The 16,192-nt window shown below is 44.8% G+C and overlaps 1 protein-coding gene across 2 annotated transcripts; it reads right to left on the bottom strand.

Annotated features, from left to right (window-relative positions):
* Positions 1–176: 176 nt before the first annotated feature.
* BORA (BORA aurora kinase A activator) lies at positions 177–16,143 on the bottom strand. Of its 2 annotated transcripts, XM_081198453.1 has the most exons (12): positions 15,984–16,143; positions 13,588–13,758; positions 12,892–12,998; positions 12,640–12,685; positions 10,807–10,888; positions 9,784–9,849; positions 9,261–9,317; positions 7,537–7,760; positions 5,014–5,167; positions 4,024–4,601; positions 2,090–2,221; positions 177–898 (listed from the first exon to the last, which is right to left on the bottom strand). In XM_081198453.1, the coding sequence occupies exons 2-12, from the start codon at positions 13,741–13,743 to the stop codon at positions 809–811; spliced, it is 1,692 nt and encodes a 563-aa protein (XP_081054579.1). In that variant the 5' UTR covers positions 13,744–13,758; positions 15,984–16,143; the 3' UTR covers positions 177–808. The 2 variants fall into 2 exon arrangements, with proteins under 2 accessions (XP_081054579.1, XP_081054580.1); XM_081198454.1 differs by lacking the exon at positions 9,261–9,317.
* Positions 16,144–16,192: the final 49 nt, after the last annotated feature.

The raw sequence follows: 16,192 nt of genomic DNA, 5'->3' as shown, positions 1-16,192 counted from the left end.
GAGTTTCCCTTCACAGCTAAAAGGAAGTTAGAGGAGGGGAATGCATGCAAAGGTGACAAAAATATCCAGCGCTCAGGGACTTTGAAGGTACTAAATAAAGATCCAACTTATGAAACAGATTGTTTTCCCAGGTGCACCAGTACTGAGCACCAGAAATTGCAGATACAACTTTCAACCTGGGTGTGAAGACTTTATTACATTTGATTAACAATTCATTCCAATACTGGAGGGGGCAGGGAGGGAATAAAATACGCAATTGGTGTTCACTAATATGTAAAAAAAACCCCACCCAATGGCCATTAGGAAACAATGCACTGTATTATAGTGGATACGATACACTTCTGAAAAGGATTTTAAAAGTAAAAATGCAATCATTATCTACAACTACAACTCATTTTCATAGCAAGCAAACAACACGGGGAAATTTCTACTGTTGGTGCTTATAATTTTTCATTGCACAATTCTGTATGGTTTTTTTTTGCTGAAGTGCCTTTTGCAAGAACTGAATCTCCACATGGAGGATACGTGCATGTCTCTGGTGTGGTAAACCTTTTCTTGTGGCAACCATGAACAGCCACCACAAAGCAGCATCTCAATACAGTTTTGCCGACACCCCAACTACCAGAGCCTGTATGATCAGGCCTTAGGGTTATCAGGAGTCATTTTCACATGCTCTGTGCTCAACAATCCTTCTGATAGTGGAAAGCAGTTGTGCCAGTCAAGTCTTCCTCCCATGCATCTCAAAAACCCCACTTAAGATTCACGGTGAACTGTTGCTCTGCAGAAAGCATATAAGCGGAAGTGCAAATCACTTTGACCGCGGCATTTCTACAAGATGGTTTCTGGATTGAGTAACAGGCTCGTTTTCAGTCCAAAAGTTAGGAGTGGCTTTTCCTTGCTTGAGAAAGAGAGAGAAAATACAAGGGCACAAAATTAGATTTATTCCAGGAAGCCAAAAGGAATTTGCTCTCTGCAACAATTAAAGCAGCAGCTGTCCTGACCATTCCCTTTCAACCAGTTTAACCAGGGAAGAACGCGGCAGCTAACTAGGGACCAAGCCAATAGACCTTTGCTTCTCTGTGAAGTTTATCAAGGTGAAAAGTAAGGGAGAACTTCAGTGCTGCTTCAGAATCACATCACATGTATACCTGAAGGAGTATCTCTACCCCCATTGTTCTGCGTGGACACTGAGGTCCAGCACTGAGGGCCTTCTGGCAGTTCCATCCCTGTGAGAAGCCAAGTTCAAGGAACCAGGCAAAGGGCCTTCTTGGTAGTGGCACCTGCCCTGTGGAATGCCCTCCCACCTGATGTCAAAGAGAAAAACAACTACAGTGGTACCTCGGGTTACATACGCTTCAGGTTACAGACTCCGCTAACCCAGAAATATTACCTCGGGTTAAGAACTTTGCTTCAGGATGAGAACAGAAATCGCGCGGCAGCGGGAGGCCCTTTAGCTAAAGTGGTACCTCAGGTTAAGAACAGTTTCAGGTTAAGAACAGACCTCTGGAACGAATTAAGTTCTTAACCCGAGGTACCACTGTACCAGACTTTTAGAAGACATCTGAAGGCAGCCCTGTTTAGAGAAGCTTTTAATGCTTAACAGACTATTGTATTTTAATATTTTGTTGGAAGCTGCCCAGAGTGGCTGGAGAAACCCAGCCAGATGGGCGGGGTATAAATAATATATTGTTGTTGTTGTTGTTATTTGATTAAAATGAATATGAAGGTGCTGGGGGCATAGTGCATCTACACAAACTACAAGGATAAAACCGAGAGGAACAACAATAATTCAGAACTGTTAAGAATGTTAGTAACACAGGTGGGCAGTATTATTATTATTTTTACAGTTTTAATCCACTAGATGTCTCAGACTGAAAAATCCTATACTCTACAGGGAGTTAAATCCTCATATACTTTTCTAGGACTGCCAAAAAGACATGCACAGAATTTCTTTGCCATCGGTCTGGTTTCAGAGATTTCAAGAAGCCCCTCTCACACGCTTGCAGTCATGTCTCTGGAAGCGTAAGGGCTAGAAGCCTACGCAAAAAACACATTCGAAACCAGATGCTTTAGCCAATACCACTCCTACCTTTGTTTTGTAAACATGAAATTTCTTCTGAGTCTCACAGACGTGAGTGTCATTGTCTCGGCAACTCGTCTCCGATGCAGCTGTGTCCATCAGACTGCTAGTACAAGTCTGAGTGCTGTAACCACTGTCCGCCTGGCAAACAGAAATGAGAGAAGAGAAGTGATATTCATCAGTTTCTAAAAAGCAGCAAAAGATGGATAAATTACAGCATACCAAAAGACAAAAACCTAGCATTGCCATCACCCTGATAAGACAAGATGGCTTGGCAGAACAGAGGTCCATCGCCTCCGCTGGTACAAACCAAGCCACAAATGGGAAGCTTAAGAAGAGGAAAGCTTGTTTTCTTCCACTTCAGACAGAACAAGTCACAACAAGTTGTCCATTGATGTACTGGAAGCCCGCAACTTATGTGGGGGTTACGTTCCGGGGATTGCACCTAAAGCCAAAACTGCTTATAGCCAAAACACATTGGGTTTGACGGTGGGTGGGATTGCCAAAGTCATTTCCCCCAGAACCTTGCCTCCTTTCAATTCCACTCTTATTTTTAGCCACACACATATACCTGAATGTGCACAAGTTAAATGTGCATACGTTGTGGGCTTACTGTACATGGAAGCGTCCCTAGGAGAAATATTCTTGGCTAAAGGATTTCCTCCAGTGTTTCTGCCTAAGCACAGCACAGCCACTGTAAAGGGTCACCCAAGAAACTATGGATACAGCCATAGCTAAGGAGACATTTTGCTTGTATTTTTGACATAACCTTACAACTACTTCAGGTATAAGAATGCAGTGTTCTCCAGCAGTTCAGCTTTTGTCTTCCTCCCTCCCTTGAACCGGGTGTTACAAGAATAATTTTAACTTTTAGAAGTGGTGTCCTAAGTTTGCTTGTTTTCCGCCTCTGTGCCCTCTCCCATTTATTTGTGTTCTCACAAGCACTCTAACACTCTCCACCTCATTCATATCTTTTGAGGGTTTCCTGAGATCAAGGAACACGGTTCTGTTTATGTGTGGATACAACAGGACTCCATTTTGAATCAAGATGGCCGACTGGATTCCTGAGCAACGCCAGGTACAAGGCTGCTAGTTTCCTACAGGGAATGTGTGTCTTTTCCGATGCATACATACACACCTCTTTCAACACATCTAGAAAAATACATGGATCCCAGCAAGTCTCCAAGGGAAAAGATTACTGAAAATAATAATTCTGCTGAATAACAACAGCATTGTTTTCAGCAGCCGGCCAGCCGCTGCCAAGCAGAGCATGGAAAACAACGACTTCCCCCCTTTGGCTAAAGGTATACTGGTGCTGAACATGGGAGTTTCCATTTAGATGTAGCGTGAATAGCAGCTGCTGGAAGGCTGGACATGGGGAACCTGTGGTACTCAAGATGTTGCTGGGGATTGATGGGAGTTGAGAGTCCAGCAACATTTGGAGGACCACAGGTTCCTATCCCCTAGCCGTACAGACAGGGTTTCCAGCATATACCGTATTTTTCGCTCTATAGGACGCACCTTGTTTTAGAGGGGGAGAACAAGAAAAATAAATAAATCTCCCCCTCTCTGCTGAAGCCAGGAGAGTCTTGCTCTCCAGAGGCTTCAGGTTCCTTTCGCTGAAGCCAGGAGAGCAAGACTCTCCTGGCTTCAGGCGGCTATCCCTGAAGCCAAGGAGCGCAGCGGGAGTTCCCACTGCACTCCGAAGGCGTCAGGCAGCTTCGCGTTGCTTTCGCTGAAGCCAAGGAGCCTGCATTCGCTCCATAAGATGCACACACATTTCCCCTTAATTTTTGGAGGGGGAAAAGTGTGTCTTATAGAGCGAAAAATACGGTATCCAAGATGGCACCCTCACTAAATTTGAGAGACCACAATGGACCCAAGGTATGAAGATACAGTTCCAAGTGTGCAGGGTCCAGAATGCCTAAGAAATCAAGCCTTACCTGCATGCTACTGCTCTCGCAGGGACTGGCGCTGCTTTCAGCTAGAGGCGACATGCACATACAAGAACTTTCAATACTGAAGCCAGCCATTGGCGCGCCACTATTCTCCGCCAATCCCTTTACCAAGTTCTCGTCCAACATCTCCGGATCAACCATATCCACCGTATAGTTTTCCTTGAAACTGCCCGGGTCGTGGAGAAACGTCAGCCCTTCCTTGCGGGCTTCAGGCACGTCTGGTGAAATAGACACCCGGGCAACCACCAAATGGGTGCTATGCGCAAACGCATCCCCATTCAATGGGTGCAAGTTGACCTTCGATTCTGCTGGCAAGGACGTTTCTGCGGGCAAAGCCTTGGCTCCCTCCTCCTGCCCTTCGCTCAAACTTTCAGGTGCCAAAGGCAGACAAACAAGGGAGCTCTGATAAAATGTCGTTCCTCTGCGGGCCACAAGTCTCATGGGGGAACAACTTTTTAATGGAGAGCATTCTGTGTAAGAATTCCTGGTGCCGGCAGGAGTTAGTCGGCAGGAGTTAGAAACGGAAGGAATGTCTGGGGAGCGAAAAGTAAATTGTCTTTGATCTGCATTTGGGGAAAGTAGGGTGGGGGGGAGAAACATGAACAGACAATAAGTGAAACCGCTTCCAAACAGTAAATTCCTAAAGGAGACTGGGGGGGGGGGAAGGGTAACAAATATTCTGGGATGCAAAATGCAAGACAAAACAGCAACCACCTTATTATAGATTTCAGGCTTCTTAGGACAGAAAAATCATAGGAAAACGGGAAAGCTTTCGGATGCTCAGGACTGTATTAGGGAAGTTTTCTTGGCTCGGTTCCAGTTCAAAGATGAAATGGGCCAATCAAATGCATATGTATTATTAGGGTTTATTTTTACACCACTTCTTTGGTCCCAAAGCGCCCCCCACCCCCAAGTGGTTAAAAGCACGCAACAGCAAATCAGTCGTCAACCACTTAAGGAAAATTGCAAAAATACCTGACAGTGGTGTCTTTCTTATCTGAATGCCAATCGGGGAAAAAGCTGGAGAAGGAATATTTGCAGGACTCCTCTCTGGAAACGAAGGACTCGGCAAGCTTCCCAGACTGCAGGTCCTGGAGCCTCCCTGAATTGGGCTGGAGGAAAACTGGCCCTTTCAACATGTAAGAAAAGTTCCAAAGAAGGTTAAGCAACAGATGCACACCTAGAATGGCTCGCTCTCTTCTATTTCTATACTGCCCTTCATCCAAGGAGCAGAGCGTTGTTTACAATATAAAAACACAAAAATGCACCACATGGTAACAAACAAAAGGAATACCCCCCCCCAGTTTAAAAGGACAAAGACTGGCTCATTAGCCAAAGGCCTGGGAGAAGGGGAATGTCTTTAGGCCTGGCACCTAAAGATATGTAATGAAGGTGCCTGGAGAGTCTCCTTAGGGAGAGCATTGCACAAGCAGGGAGCCACTGCAGAAAAGGCCCCGTTCTCACGGAGGCGGCACACACAGAAGGGCCTCAGAGGATGAGTCAATGCCAGTGAAACTTGAAACATTCCTAGCGCGCCACAGCCCACCTCTTTCAATTAGTGCCACCAAAGAAAGCCACCACCCTTCTTTTCAAAGTCTTGAGCTCAAAATTAAGCACACTGGCTTGATTCAAATAGGGCCTCCAACTCAGCAGTGTGTCAGAAATAAGGCAATAACCACAGTTCATCAGAATACAAGGAAGAACTAGAAAACTCCAGCAGACACAGAAGACCTCTTCCTAGCTGTGAGAATCCCTGCCCATAATTCTATCTGGATTCCAAGGGTTCACACACTGGACCCGATTCAGCAAACTGACCCTGCTAGTGGAAGCCCATGCAAGGAATCTTGACTAGGGCAACACCACACCCCTGCCTCAGGATGTCTCGGGATGAGGGTAGGATAACCCCCAGAGCAGCATGTGGCGGGGGCAGAACTGCTTGCTCTGACAGAACGTTTGTAGTCACTCTGCGTTGAATTCCTCAGTGTGTCTATGCACATTCCAAACTCATGGCTGGTGCCTGAATTTCTGTAAGGCTACTTCTCCTATGGTGTGGCCAAACAATGTGTACAAAAAGCAGTTTGATACACAAGTTTTCCAGAGGGATACAACAGCCACGTGATTTTGATTCAACAAAGTAGAAACTAAATCCTCTAATGCAAGGCTAGGGAACTTGTGGTCCTTTGGATATTCCTGCGCTCCAGCGCCAACCATGCCTGACTGAAGTTGAAAGGAGTCAAAGCAAGGATAGGAAAAGCTGTTGGGATTCCTAACGGAGAACAGTGATTTGTTTTTTCCTTCCTCACAAATAGGAACTGTAAGCACTGCGAGCTAGCAGTACATCACACAAAGGAAGTGAAGCTAACTCTTTATTAGCAAAAATAAAGGATCTGCACAGGAGCGTCAGGGTCTTGCCCCATGAAGCAGCTGCCGTGACAGAAGGTCCCTGCCTCCCCACAGCTACCTAAGTCCCCTCTTCATCAGGGTTTCTCCAAAGCAATTTGAGACTGCGCCTGTATGTCACTAATCTCTCCTCCGTCCTTTTAACGCCTCTCCTGGTTCTGGGAGACCGAGGCGGGGGAAGCTTGTAGCAGGAGGAGAAATATTCATGCCTTTTCACCAGCCTGATGCATCTCTGCCTCTTTGCCTTCCTCCTCTCCTGTTTTAAGCTTCTGCCTCTAATTCTGAACTTTCTGTCACAGACTCTCCCAGCTCACTAAGTCCTGTTACCTCTTCTGTTTCTGACACCACTTCCTCCCAGTCTGCTCCTTGTTTTGTTTTTCAAACAATTTTCATTCATTTTATAACACAAATAAAAAACACAGACAGAAAAAAACAATACAAACAAATTCTTGTCATATCATTATTTTTCTAAACATTGTTAAGCTGGCTTCCCCAAGTCCCATCTATCTGATTTTCATTTTACTTCATCTTTAGCAGTTTACATATATCATAAGTTCTAACCATCTTTTCCCCCCACACTTACTTTAACCATAAAAAACTTCACATTTTATCACTTATAAAATACACTACCTTCTACTTCTAATCCTACCACCTATATCCACTTCCAAAGCTATTCTAAGACTTAAATATTAACATATTTTTTTTCAAATATTCCTTAAACTTCCAATCTTCTTCCACCGTCTCTTCTCGGAGTCTCCCGGTCAGTTCGGCAAGTTCCATATAGTCCCAGTCTGCTCCTTCTGACCACTCATGGTTATCCCACCACCATTTCCCAGGCTCTGAGCCGTCTTCCCTTGGGGGTTCCCCAGCTACTTCCACCATTTCTCGGCATTCAACCAGCCAATGACACTAAACATAGCTCAGCTGAAGACCACCACCAGCAAGCCCCTGTGCACCTATATCAGAAGCAGTGGCCAGGAGCTGTCCCCTGCAACATCTAAAGGGCACCAGCCCACCAAGATGCTTGCTTCATAGGCATGCTACCATACTGAAAGTGTCTGGCTTGTAGGAGCAAGATGCCAAGCGCAAACTCCTTACCGAGCTGGATGTATTTAGAGGGCTTCTACAGCGGACTGGAGAGATGTCAATTGAACACAGTACTCCAAGAGAGGCTGGGACATTGTGTGGACTCTGAGGAGAAGGGGAGAAGCTCTCCGACGAGAGGCTTCCATTCTCGTCTAAAAAAAGCTTTCTCCTCAACGAGGAAGTGCTCAAGCTTTCCTGAGACTGGTCGGCCAATTCATCGGGTTTAAAATATTCACCTGAGGAACGCAAGAATCACAGCTGTCAAGGAAACCATTTCCACACAGTTGCTGCAAGTCAAGTTGTTATTCCTTACATAGCTAGCATTAAATAAGTACAGTGGCACCTCGGGTTACAGACGCTGCTAACCCAGAAATAGTACCTCAGGTTAAGAACTTTACCTCAGGATGAGAACAGAAATCGTGCGGCGGGAGGCCCCATTAGCTAAAGTGGTATCTCAGGTTAAGAACGGTTTCAGGTTAAGAACGGACCTCCAGAAAAAATTAAGTTCTTAACCCCATATACCACTGTAAATCTAATAAAGCACGTAGGAAAAGGTATTACAAAATCCAGCAGCCAGCTTAGCACAGCCCTTTGAAGCCCTTAGGAGTGCATTTAGGGCTACTTAAAACCCATGGGGTATGAGTACACACACAGGATTGCAGTCGAATCTCCCACCCACAATGTGTTGCAGCATCGCCACAGAGACAGTTGATGATCTGCATAGGGCAGAGCAGGCATTGCCACAAGTCTAGTTGAACTCTTCCTTCAGTCGCGAGCTGGCTGTGTGGCACCAGATAACCTCACAGCCTCAGAACTCTGTGCTATGGGGGGGAAGGAAGAACGCCAATCTTTCCTTGCACAGTTGTGGTGATTTCATGGAAATCGGAAATATGAAGTGTTCAAGGAAGGTTCAAAATTATGGTTTGCATCTAACCAAGTGTTAATCAGACCCACTGAATTTAATAGAGCATGCTTATCAATTTCAGTGTCTTTACTCCAAGCAGAACCAGCCCTGGATGCAACCTATATATAAGCAACTAGAACCAATGAAAAAGGTGTTGCAGCACGGAGAGCTCTGGCTCATAGTTTCTACCATATTTCATTCATTTCTCCCTCTCACCTGGTTTCTGTCTCCCCTTCCCCAAAACCACTCAGCACTTCATGGCCATGAATTACACTCAGAGCTCACTGAGTTTTGCGTCCCCTTCTTATTTCCTTAAGATGTTTTGTAGTTCCTCAAAACTTGGGGCTTCCCCTGAGTGTGCCAGTACAGTGGTGCCCCGCAAGACGAAAAACTCGCTAGACGAAAGAGTTTTCCGTTTTGGAGGTGCTTCGCAAAACGAATCTCCTATGGGCTTGCTTCGCAAGACGAAAATGTCTTGCGAGTTCCTGCGGGTTTTTCCCCCTTTCACCCCCTTTTTCTAAGCTGCTTATCAGCTGATCCGATAAGCTGATAAGCCGCTAAAAGCCGCTAATAGCGCTAATCCTCTAATCCGTCAATGGGCTTGCTTCGCAAGACGAAAAAACCGCTAGACGAAGAGAATCACAGAACGGATTCTTTTCGTCTTGCAAGGCACCACTGTACCTTCTTCATAAGCGATGGCACCCAAGACTAGACAGCAGGAACAGAGGGAACGATGGCATTGCCATTGCCACCATCACCTCAAGAAAACTCCCATCGTACCCATTTCTACAGAGACTGGATCTAGACGAGCAGTTCTCCCCACATTACATACCTAGTATTTTTTCTATGTCAAAATCAACAGGCAGAGATAATACTGTCTGGCAAGCAGCTGCAGAGAACAAACAGAATGTTTAGGGCAAAGTCATCAGGGTCAAAGCTTGGGAAAAAAACCCCACCCAAAACCATCATGACCATGATTTGATAAGAATAACTGCATTTGGACATCACAACAAACTATAATGTGTCCCGATGAAAGCAAGCCAAGCACTGCACAGCCCCCCCCACCTCCTGCACAACCACAAGGAAATTGAAAGTCTTAATCTTCTTTTCTATTGACTGCCATTTGGCAAGTCGCCTGAACCCTAAACTTTGGATACGAGTAGTTGGAACACATCAGTTTTATACTCTACGGTTTGAAGCTGTCTTTTTCCAAACGGGCCAGTTTAATATTAATCACAGGTTCTCAGGTTTGGATGGAATGAGAAGCTGTGCTCTGCGTGCAGTTAGATTGAGGCACAATAGACAACACATTGCACTGAGCAAGTTTCCCCTTCCTCATCTCGTTTCATACAAACCATTGTTTCTCCCAGGTTGCACAGTGATTTCTCTGCTAACTGGCGAAGCGTTACTTAGATCAATACCTGCAAGATATCAAGTTCCCAGTTAAAAGCTGGTGTAACATTAACGCAGAAACAATAGAAGAATCATTTAACATATCCAGCACCACCCCAAGGTTCTGCTGGTGCAGACTTCCACTTGGCACAAAAGGACTTCTCCTCTCTCCTTGCACAACTCCTGCCAGCAAATCTGTTCCACAGGTTCATCCATGGTGGGGGGGCTTAGGAGAGCACAAGGAAAGAAAGTCCCAATAAGCTTGTGCTAATGGGACAATATTTCCAATACAGTCATACCTCGTTACATCCGCTTCAGAGTGCGCATTTTCAGGTTGCGTCCCGCAGCGAGCCGGAAGTACCAGAAGGGTTACTTCCGGGTTTCGACACTTGCACATGCGCAGATGTGCAAAATGACATCACACGCATGCGCAGAAGCGGCGAATCGCGATGTGCGCGTGCACAGACGTGCAGATGCGGGTTGCGTTCCACTCAGGTTGCGAACGGGGCTCCAGAACGGATCCTGTTCGCAACCTGAGGTACCACTGTACATTGAAACTGGCCTGCCACATTTTACATTTGGCTGCAGTTCAAATCTGTCAATGTGGCAGTTCCAAAAAGCTGCTCAGCTTGGTACATTTAGACTTTTCCAGCAGGTGGGAAATTGCATAATAGGCATCAGTTCCCAAGCACTTTGGGCACTCTCAGTAAGAGGGCTTAGTGCACAGGTGGAGTTGGAGAATCCTTGGTCTCGCAGTCCCACCCTGACAGCTTCAATCGGAGGAAGAAGTCATTTTCCATGTCTCTCCTCCAGCCAAATGTTACCTGGCAGGACATGGTTCAGTGTTGCGCAATTCACTTGTTTTATTAGAATCTCATATTGCCACACAAAACCATGCCCAATGTGACCCACGGAGGGTTCCCACCCCTTATCTAAGCGGTTTGCATGCAAACCATTCCCATTTTGATACAAGAGACAATACTTACACCGAGTGGAGTTAAACTGAGAAACCTGTTTCTCACTGTGATCAGTCCAAGGAGATGGAACAATGATGCTTTTGGTGAAGAACTAAAAAAAGGAAAATGTTGTTATGTGTTTACCATGACATTGTGGGCAACAGTCAATTTAGAGCACAAAGGAGTAGTTTACTCCTCACCGTACTATAATCCCTAGGAACTACAATTCCCATGATTCTTTGGGGGAAGCCATCTATGGTGTGGGTGTGACTTGAGTGCAGCTTGCCACGTTGTCTAGATCTGATGATAGTTCTAGTTACAAGTAGGTAGCCGTATTGGTCTGCCGTAGTCAGAACAAACAAACCAAAAAATTCCTTCCAGTAGCACCTTAGAGACCAACTAAGTTTGTTATTGGTATGAGCTTTCATGTGCATGCACACTTCTTCAGATACCAGAAGATTCTTCAGATATCTGAAGAAGTGTGCTTGCACACGAAAGCTCAATAACAAACTTAATCGGTCTCTAAGGTGCTACTGGAAGGAATTTTGTTTGTTTGTTAGATCTGATGATGTGATTCATCTTAACTACAGTTAGCTAATAAAGCCAGCTTTGGTAACTATGGCTCAAAGATGGCTTGTTTGAAACAAGTCACACTTCATGCTAACCACAGTTTCTTGGTCTGGGTAACGTAAGTTGCAGTTCAGCAGAAGCAAAACCTTCCAGACTCCTCCACTCCCCACCGCCCCCAGTTGTGACATGGGAATTGCAGGAGCCGAAGGCTCACTGAGGCCAATTCCTGCTTATTCACGTTGGCCTAAGTTTGAGTGTTGCCAACATCTGCGTACCAAAAAACATTTAACACAACCTCCCTGTTTATTGCGAATGCACGCACAGCTACCTTAGCACAGGTTCAATGTACCCTACTCCAAACACTAGTGAATCAAAACAACTCATCACATAACTCCCACATTGCAGGGGATTGGACTAGATGACCCCCTGGGTCCCTTCAACTACAATTCTGTGACAGAGTTCTTCCTGGATGCTTCCACATCAAACTATTTGGTGGACTTCGTGCTGCAAAGTTCCTAGACAACAGGAAGAACATGCCAAACTAAATGAGATAATCGTGTTTTGTTTTTACAAACTTAGTTGTGTCAGGGAGAAGAGTAGGCTAGAGCCCTTTTCTCTGATAGAGCCCTTTCCTATTATTTATTATTATTTATTGAATTTATATACTGCCCTATACCCAGAGGTCTCAGGGCACTTCATAGAACCAAAAGTGCATTCTAAGTGCAAGATACCTTTGTTTTAACTATGGAGAAATATTATAGTGCTACTAATAATTATTAATATTTATCCAAAGCAGGCAGCAATATATTACAACGAAACATACTCTCAAGTACAATAAAATGCCATAAAAACAAACAAACAATATAGGATAGCAAAACCACATTTTCAGTCTTCACCTGAGGCCCTTCTCTGACTGCTCTGGCTTTTATTGTAATGCACTGTTCTTTTTCTGATTTTATGTAACGCCCTTAAAAGTTTGTATTTGCCTAGAGACTCCTTATGTAGCAATTGACTAATGAATTGATTGAATAACTAAGACCTGGAAAAACCTTCTCCAGGTTAAAAGGCTAAAGAGTGATCTCAACCAACTCTACATCCCACGTGATTGTTCTACCTTTTCCACATGCACACCCCAGCAGAAAGAACTGATACACTCCTGGGACAGCTTCCCTATGCGACGAACTATCTGCGGAGACTAGGCTTCAGGCCCCAAATACCTACACATACAGGTTAAATTATACTCCATGGATCGTTAAGATGTCTAACTCAAGAAACGATAGTACTGATGGTTACCTCTTCAATGGCTTTTTGTCTTTTTTCTTCCATCTCTTTATCTATTCTACAAAGTGAATTTTAAAAAAAGGAAAAGGGAAACAGTACTGTTAGTTTACTGCAGAAAAATAAACCGACTCCAAGACACAGAATAATCAGGGTAGCAAGCCAGGTAGGTGGTTGCAACTTTTCAACAGGTCAAAGGAAAAAGACTCTCACTTATTAAACTTGAGAATCAGTTCTGTTGGCTGAATGCTGTAGAAGAAAACTGACCTGGCTTGGCTTAGATACAATGCTTGACGTCGTATGTCTTCTGAGTCGATTTCCACAGGGTTTATTAAAGCTAGTTCATCTATAGACCATCGGAATTTTGCAGGCGTCTAAAAGAAGGAAGAAAACACTACAATGACATATGCCATAATCGACTTCCTTGTTTCAAGATAAAGAAGTAATCATACATCCCCAGGAACATCTAGTTCAGCCTTTCTCAACCTGTGGGTCCCCAGATGTTGTTGGACTACAACTCCCATCACCCCTAACTAGAAAGGCCAGAGCTCAGGGATGATGGGAGTTGTAGTCCAACAACATCTGGGGACCCACAGGTTGAGAACCACTGATCTAGTTGGACAAAAGGTTCCCTTAGAGTAGTTTTCAAGTGGTATTCCAAGGAACCCTCAGATTCCTCAGAAGCCGATTGGAGATTCCCATACAAAAAGATCAGTAACAACAAGCTAGCTTCCATGACAGCCAGCTCTGCAATATTAATCTTGGATGTTAGTTCAGCTCCCATTCCAGCTCAGAAGATACAAGGTCTATTCCTCCCAAACATCTCTCCTCCAAGACCTTGAAGGGAAAGAGCAAACTGGTCAGGCGTGCATCAGAGATCTGATTTGAACGACCTTGGACATACAAATGCATGAAAAAAACCCAGAATACACACGGCAACATGTGGCAAATCACAAGTCTTACCACAGAGGATATTGTGGATTTAAACACTGTTGGACTTGACACAATCTGCTCCTGCAGGTGGCTATAATCACTTGGGCTTTCAAAGGGGTTCTGGACTGCGAGCTGCCCAGGTGACTCTGGTGTAATCTGCGTCTTGACTTCTTTTGCATCACCCATAACTGTCAGCTGAACCTACGAAACGGACAAGGAAAGTACTTGCATTAGACACAGCAGCACCATACAGAGTTAAAACAAGTGTGCTTTACGGCAGGGATGGGCACTTTTTGGTCCTCCAATGCCCATCAGCTCCAGGAAAATCACATTAAAGAGCCAACCAGTGAGGTCCAGTGCCGAGGGCCTTCTGGCTGTTCCCTTGCTGCGAGAAGCCAAGTTACAGGGCCTTCTCGGTAGTGGCACCCGCCCTGTGGAATGTCCTTCCACCAGATGTCAAAGAGAAAAACAACTACCAGACTTTCAGAAGACATCTGAAGGCAGCCCTGTTTAAGGAAGCTTTTAATGTTTAGCAGACTACTGTATTTTAATATGTTGTTGGAAGCCACCCAGAGTGGCTGGGGTAACCCAGCCCGATGGACGGGGTATAAATAAATTATTATTATTATTATTATTATTATTATTATTATTATTATTATTATTATTATTATCATTATTATAACCCTCGTTGCAAAGATGCCCCAGGAGCACAAGGCAGAGGCTGGCGGGGCATCCAGTTTCAAACTTGCGTTGCCACAAAAGCTAGGAGGGCTGCCACAGTTCACAACTGCCTTGGCCCTTTGTATGAAACACCTTGCCCAAATACGCAGAGCTTGCAGTGGAAGACTGCTATTATTATTATTTGAATTTATATACCTATACCTACAGGTCTCAGGGCTGTTCACAGTATAAAATCAGAATATAAAACTACAAAGTACATAATGCTAGGTGGCTGTCCCATTCTAGCATAGCTGGTCAGTGATGCCTTAAAGACCAACTAAGTTAGTTCTTGGTATGAGCTTTCGTGTGCATGCACACTTCTTCAGATACACTGAAACAGAAGTTGCCAGATCCTTCTATATAGTGAGAAGGTGGGGAGGGGTATTACTCAGAAGGGTGGTGGGAATGGGAGATTGGCAGATAGCTGAGATGAGCCTGTTGACGACTCTTAACGACTGCAATAGGTCTTACAGGAAAAGGAAAGGGGTGAGAAGGTGAAAAATGGCTTAGTCATGTATAATGAGATAAGAATCCAATGTCTTTGTTCATACCAGGTCTCTCCATGGTTTTAAGTTTGGTAATGAGTTGCAATTCAAACTATATAGAAGGATCTGGCAACTTCTGTTTCAGTGTATCTGAAGAGGTGTGCATGCACACGAAAGCTCATACCAAGAACTAACTTAGTTGGTCTTTAAGGTGCTACTGGAAGGAATTTTTTTATTTTGACTATGGCAGACCAACACGGCTACCTATCTGTAACTGGTCAGTGATGGTTCTGCCAGTGGTGGTGTAATGGTTAGCATGGTGAACCCTCGGAGGCCACGGTTTGATTCCCTACTCAGCTACAAAGCGCGCTTGGTAACCTTGAGGAGCCAGTTGAAACCTCTCAGCCTAACCTACCTCGCAGGGTTGCTGAGGGGGATTTAAATGAGGAGCGTGAGAAGAACCACATAGGCACCTTGACCTCCGTGGAGAAAAAGCTGGGATATGAACACATCAAATAATAAGTAAATAAAAACAACAACGTGGCAAACGTGAAAGAATTTTTACAATGCGCCAACAGGCTTTGTCTCTTGGCCTTGGGTGGATGCTAGTTCCTTGTTTCTCTCCCCAGGAAAGAATCCCAACACTTCAGTTCTCAACAGCTGAAATGTGAACAACTCCCAAGAGATGTGCGCTCAAGCAGTTAAATGTAATTTACTGACTGATCTAATTCCTATACTGCCCTATTTCTATACAGTTTTTTCATTTTAATAAAACAAAACCCTACAAACATACATAGCAGAATAACAAAGGGAACAATATCGATGTGGCAAGCCGTATTTAATGCTGTATTGTTTTTAACACTCGATTGGAAGCCGCCCAGAGCGGCTGGGGAAACTCAGCCAGATGGGCGGGGTATAAATAATAAATAATAATAATAATAATAATAATTAGCTGGGAAGCAAATAGCTGCAGGCACAAAGGCTGGGGAAACCAACGCGGATCTCTGGCTACGGATAAGATTCCCCTCCTACTTTTGCAGGAGCAGCTCCTTGATCGCAGCTCTGCAAAAAAGGATATATTGAAGCATGATTTGATTTAATTAATTAATTAATTAATTAATTAATTAAACCTCCATATAAATGGCGCATATTGGCACCAGGCGAGCAAACCCCTTTCAGGAGGAGGCAGCCCCTTCCGAAACCCCAGGAGCATCATCTTACCTGCTGCTCATTCGGACTCGCCCTCCTGCCGACTCTTACAAAGTTGCTCAAGGTCTTTAACTTCTCTTTCCCTGCCGGCCAATCAGCGCGAGAGACCTCGGCGGACGCAGCCAATCACAGCTCAGAGCGGGAGCTCCCCCCGCCCCCCCCCCCGCCAGCATCTCTCGCTCTATATATCCATTTGAATCGCTTCCCTGGTTTAACCGGCT

The sequence above is a fragment of the Podarcis bocagei genome, assembly GCF_964188305.1.
Source record: "Podarcis bocagei genome assembly, chromosome: 6".
Taxonomy (NCBI): domain Eukaryota; kingdom Metazoa; phylum Chordata; class Lepidosauria; order Squamata; family Lacertidae; genus Podarcis; species Podarcis bocagei.
Note: the sequence above shows the minus strand (reverse complement) of the source record. Positions and strands in the feature narration are given on the sequence as shown.

Excerpts from the sequence above, each read along its gene's own strand:
- BORA (XM_081198453.1), bottom strand. The coding sequence starts at position 13,743 with ATGGGTGATGCAAAAGAAGTCAAGACGCAGATTACACCAGAGTCACCT. Across the intron at positions 7,761-9,260 it reads TGACATAGAAAAAATACTAG|GTGAATATTTTAAACCCGAT; the intron begins GTATGTAATGTG and ends TGCGTTCCTCAG. Across the intron at positions 899-2,089 it reads TTCATGTTTACAAAACAAAG|CAAGGAAAAGCCACTCCTAA; the intron begins GTAGGAGTGGTA and ends CTCTTTCTCAAG.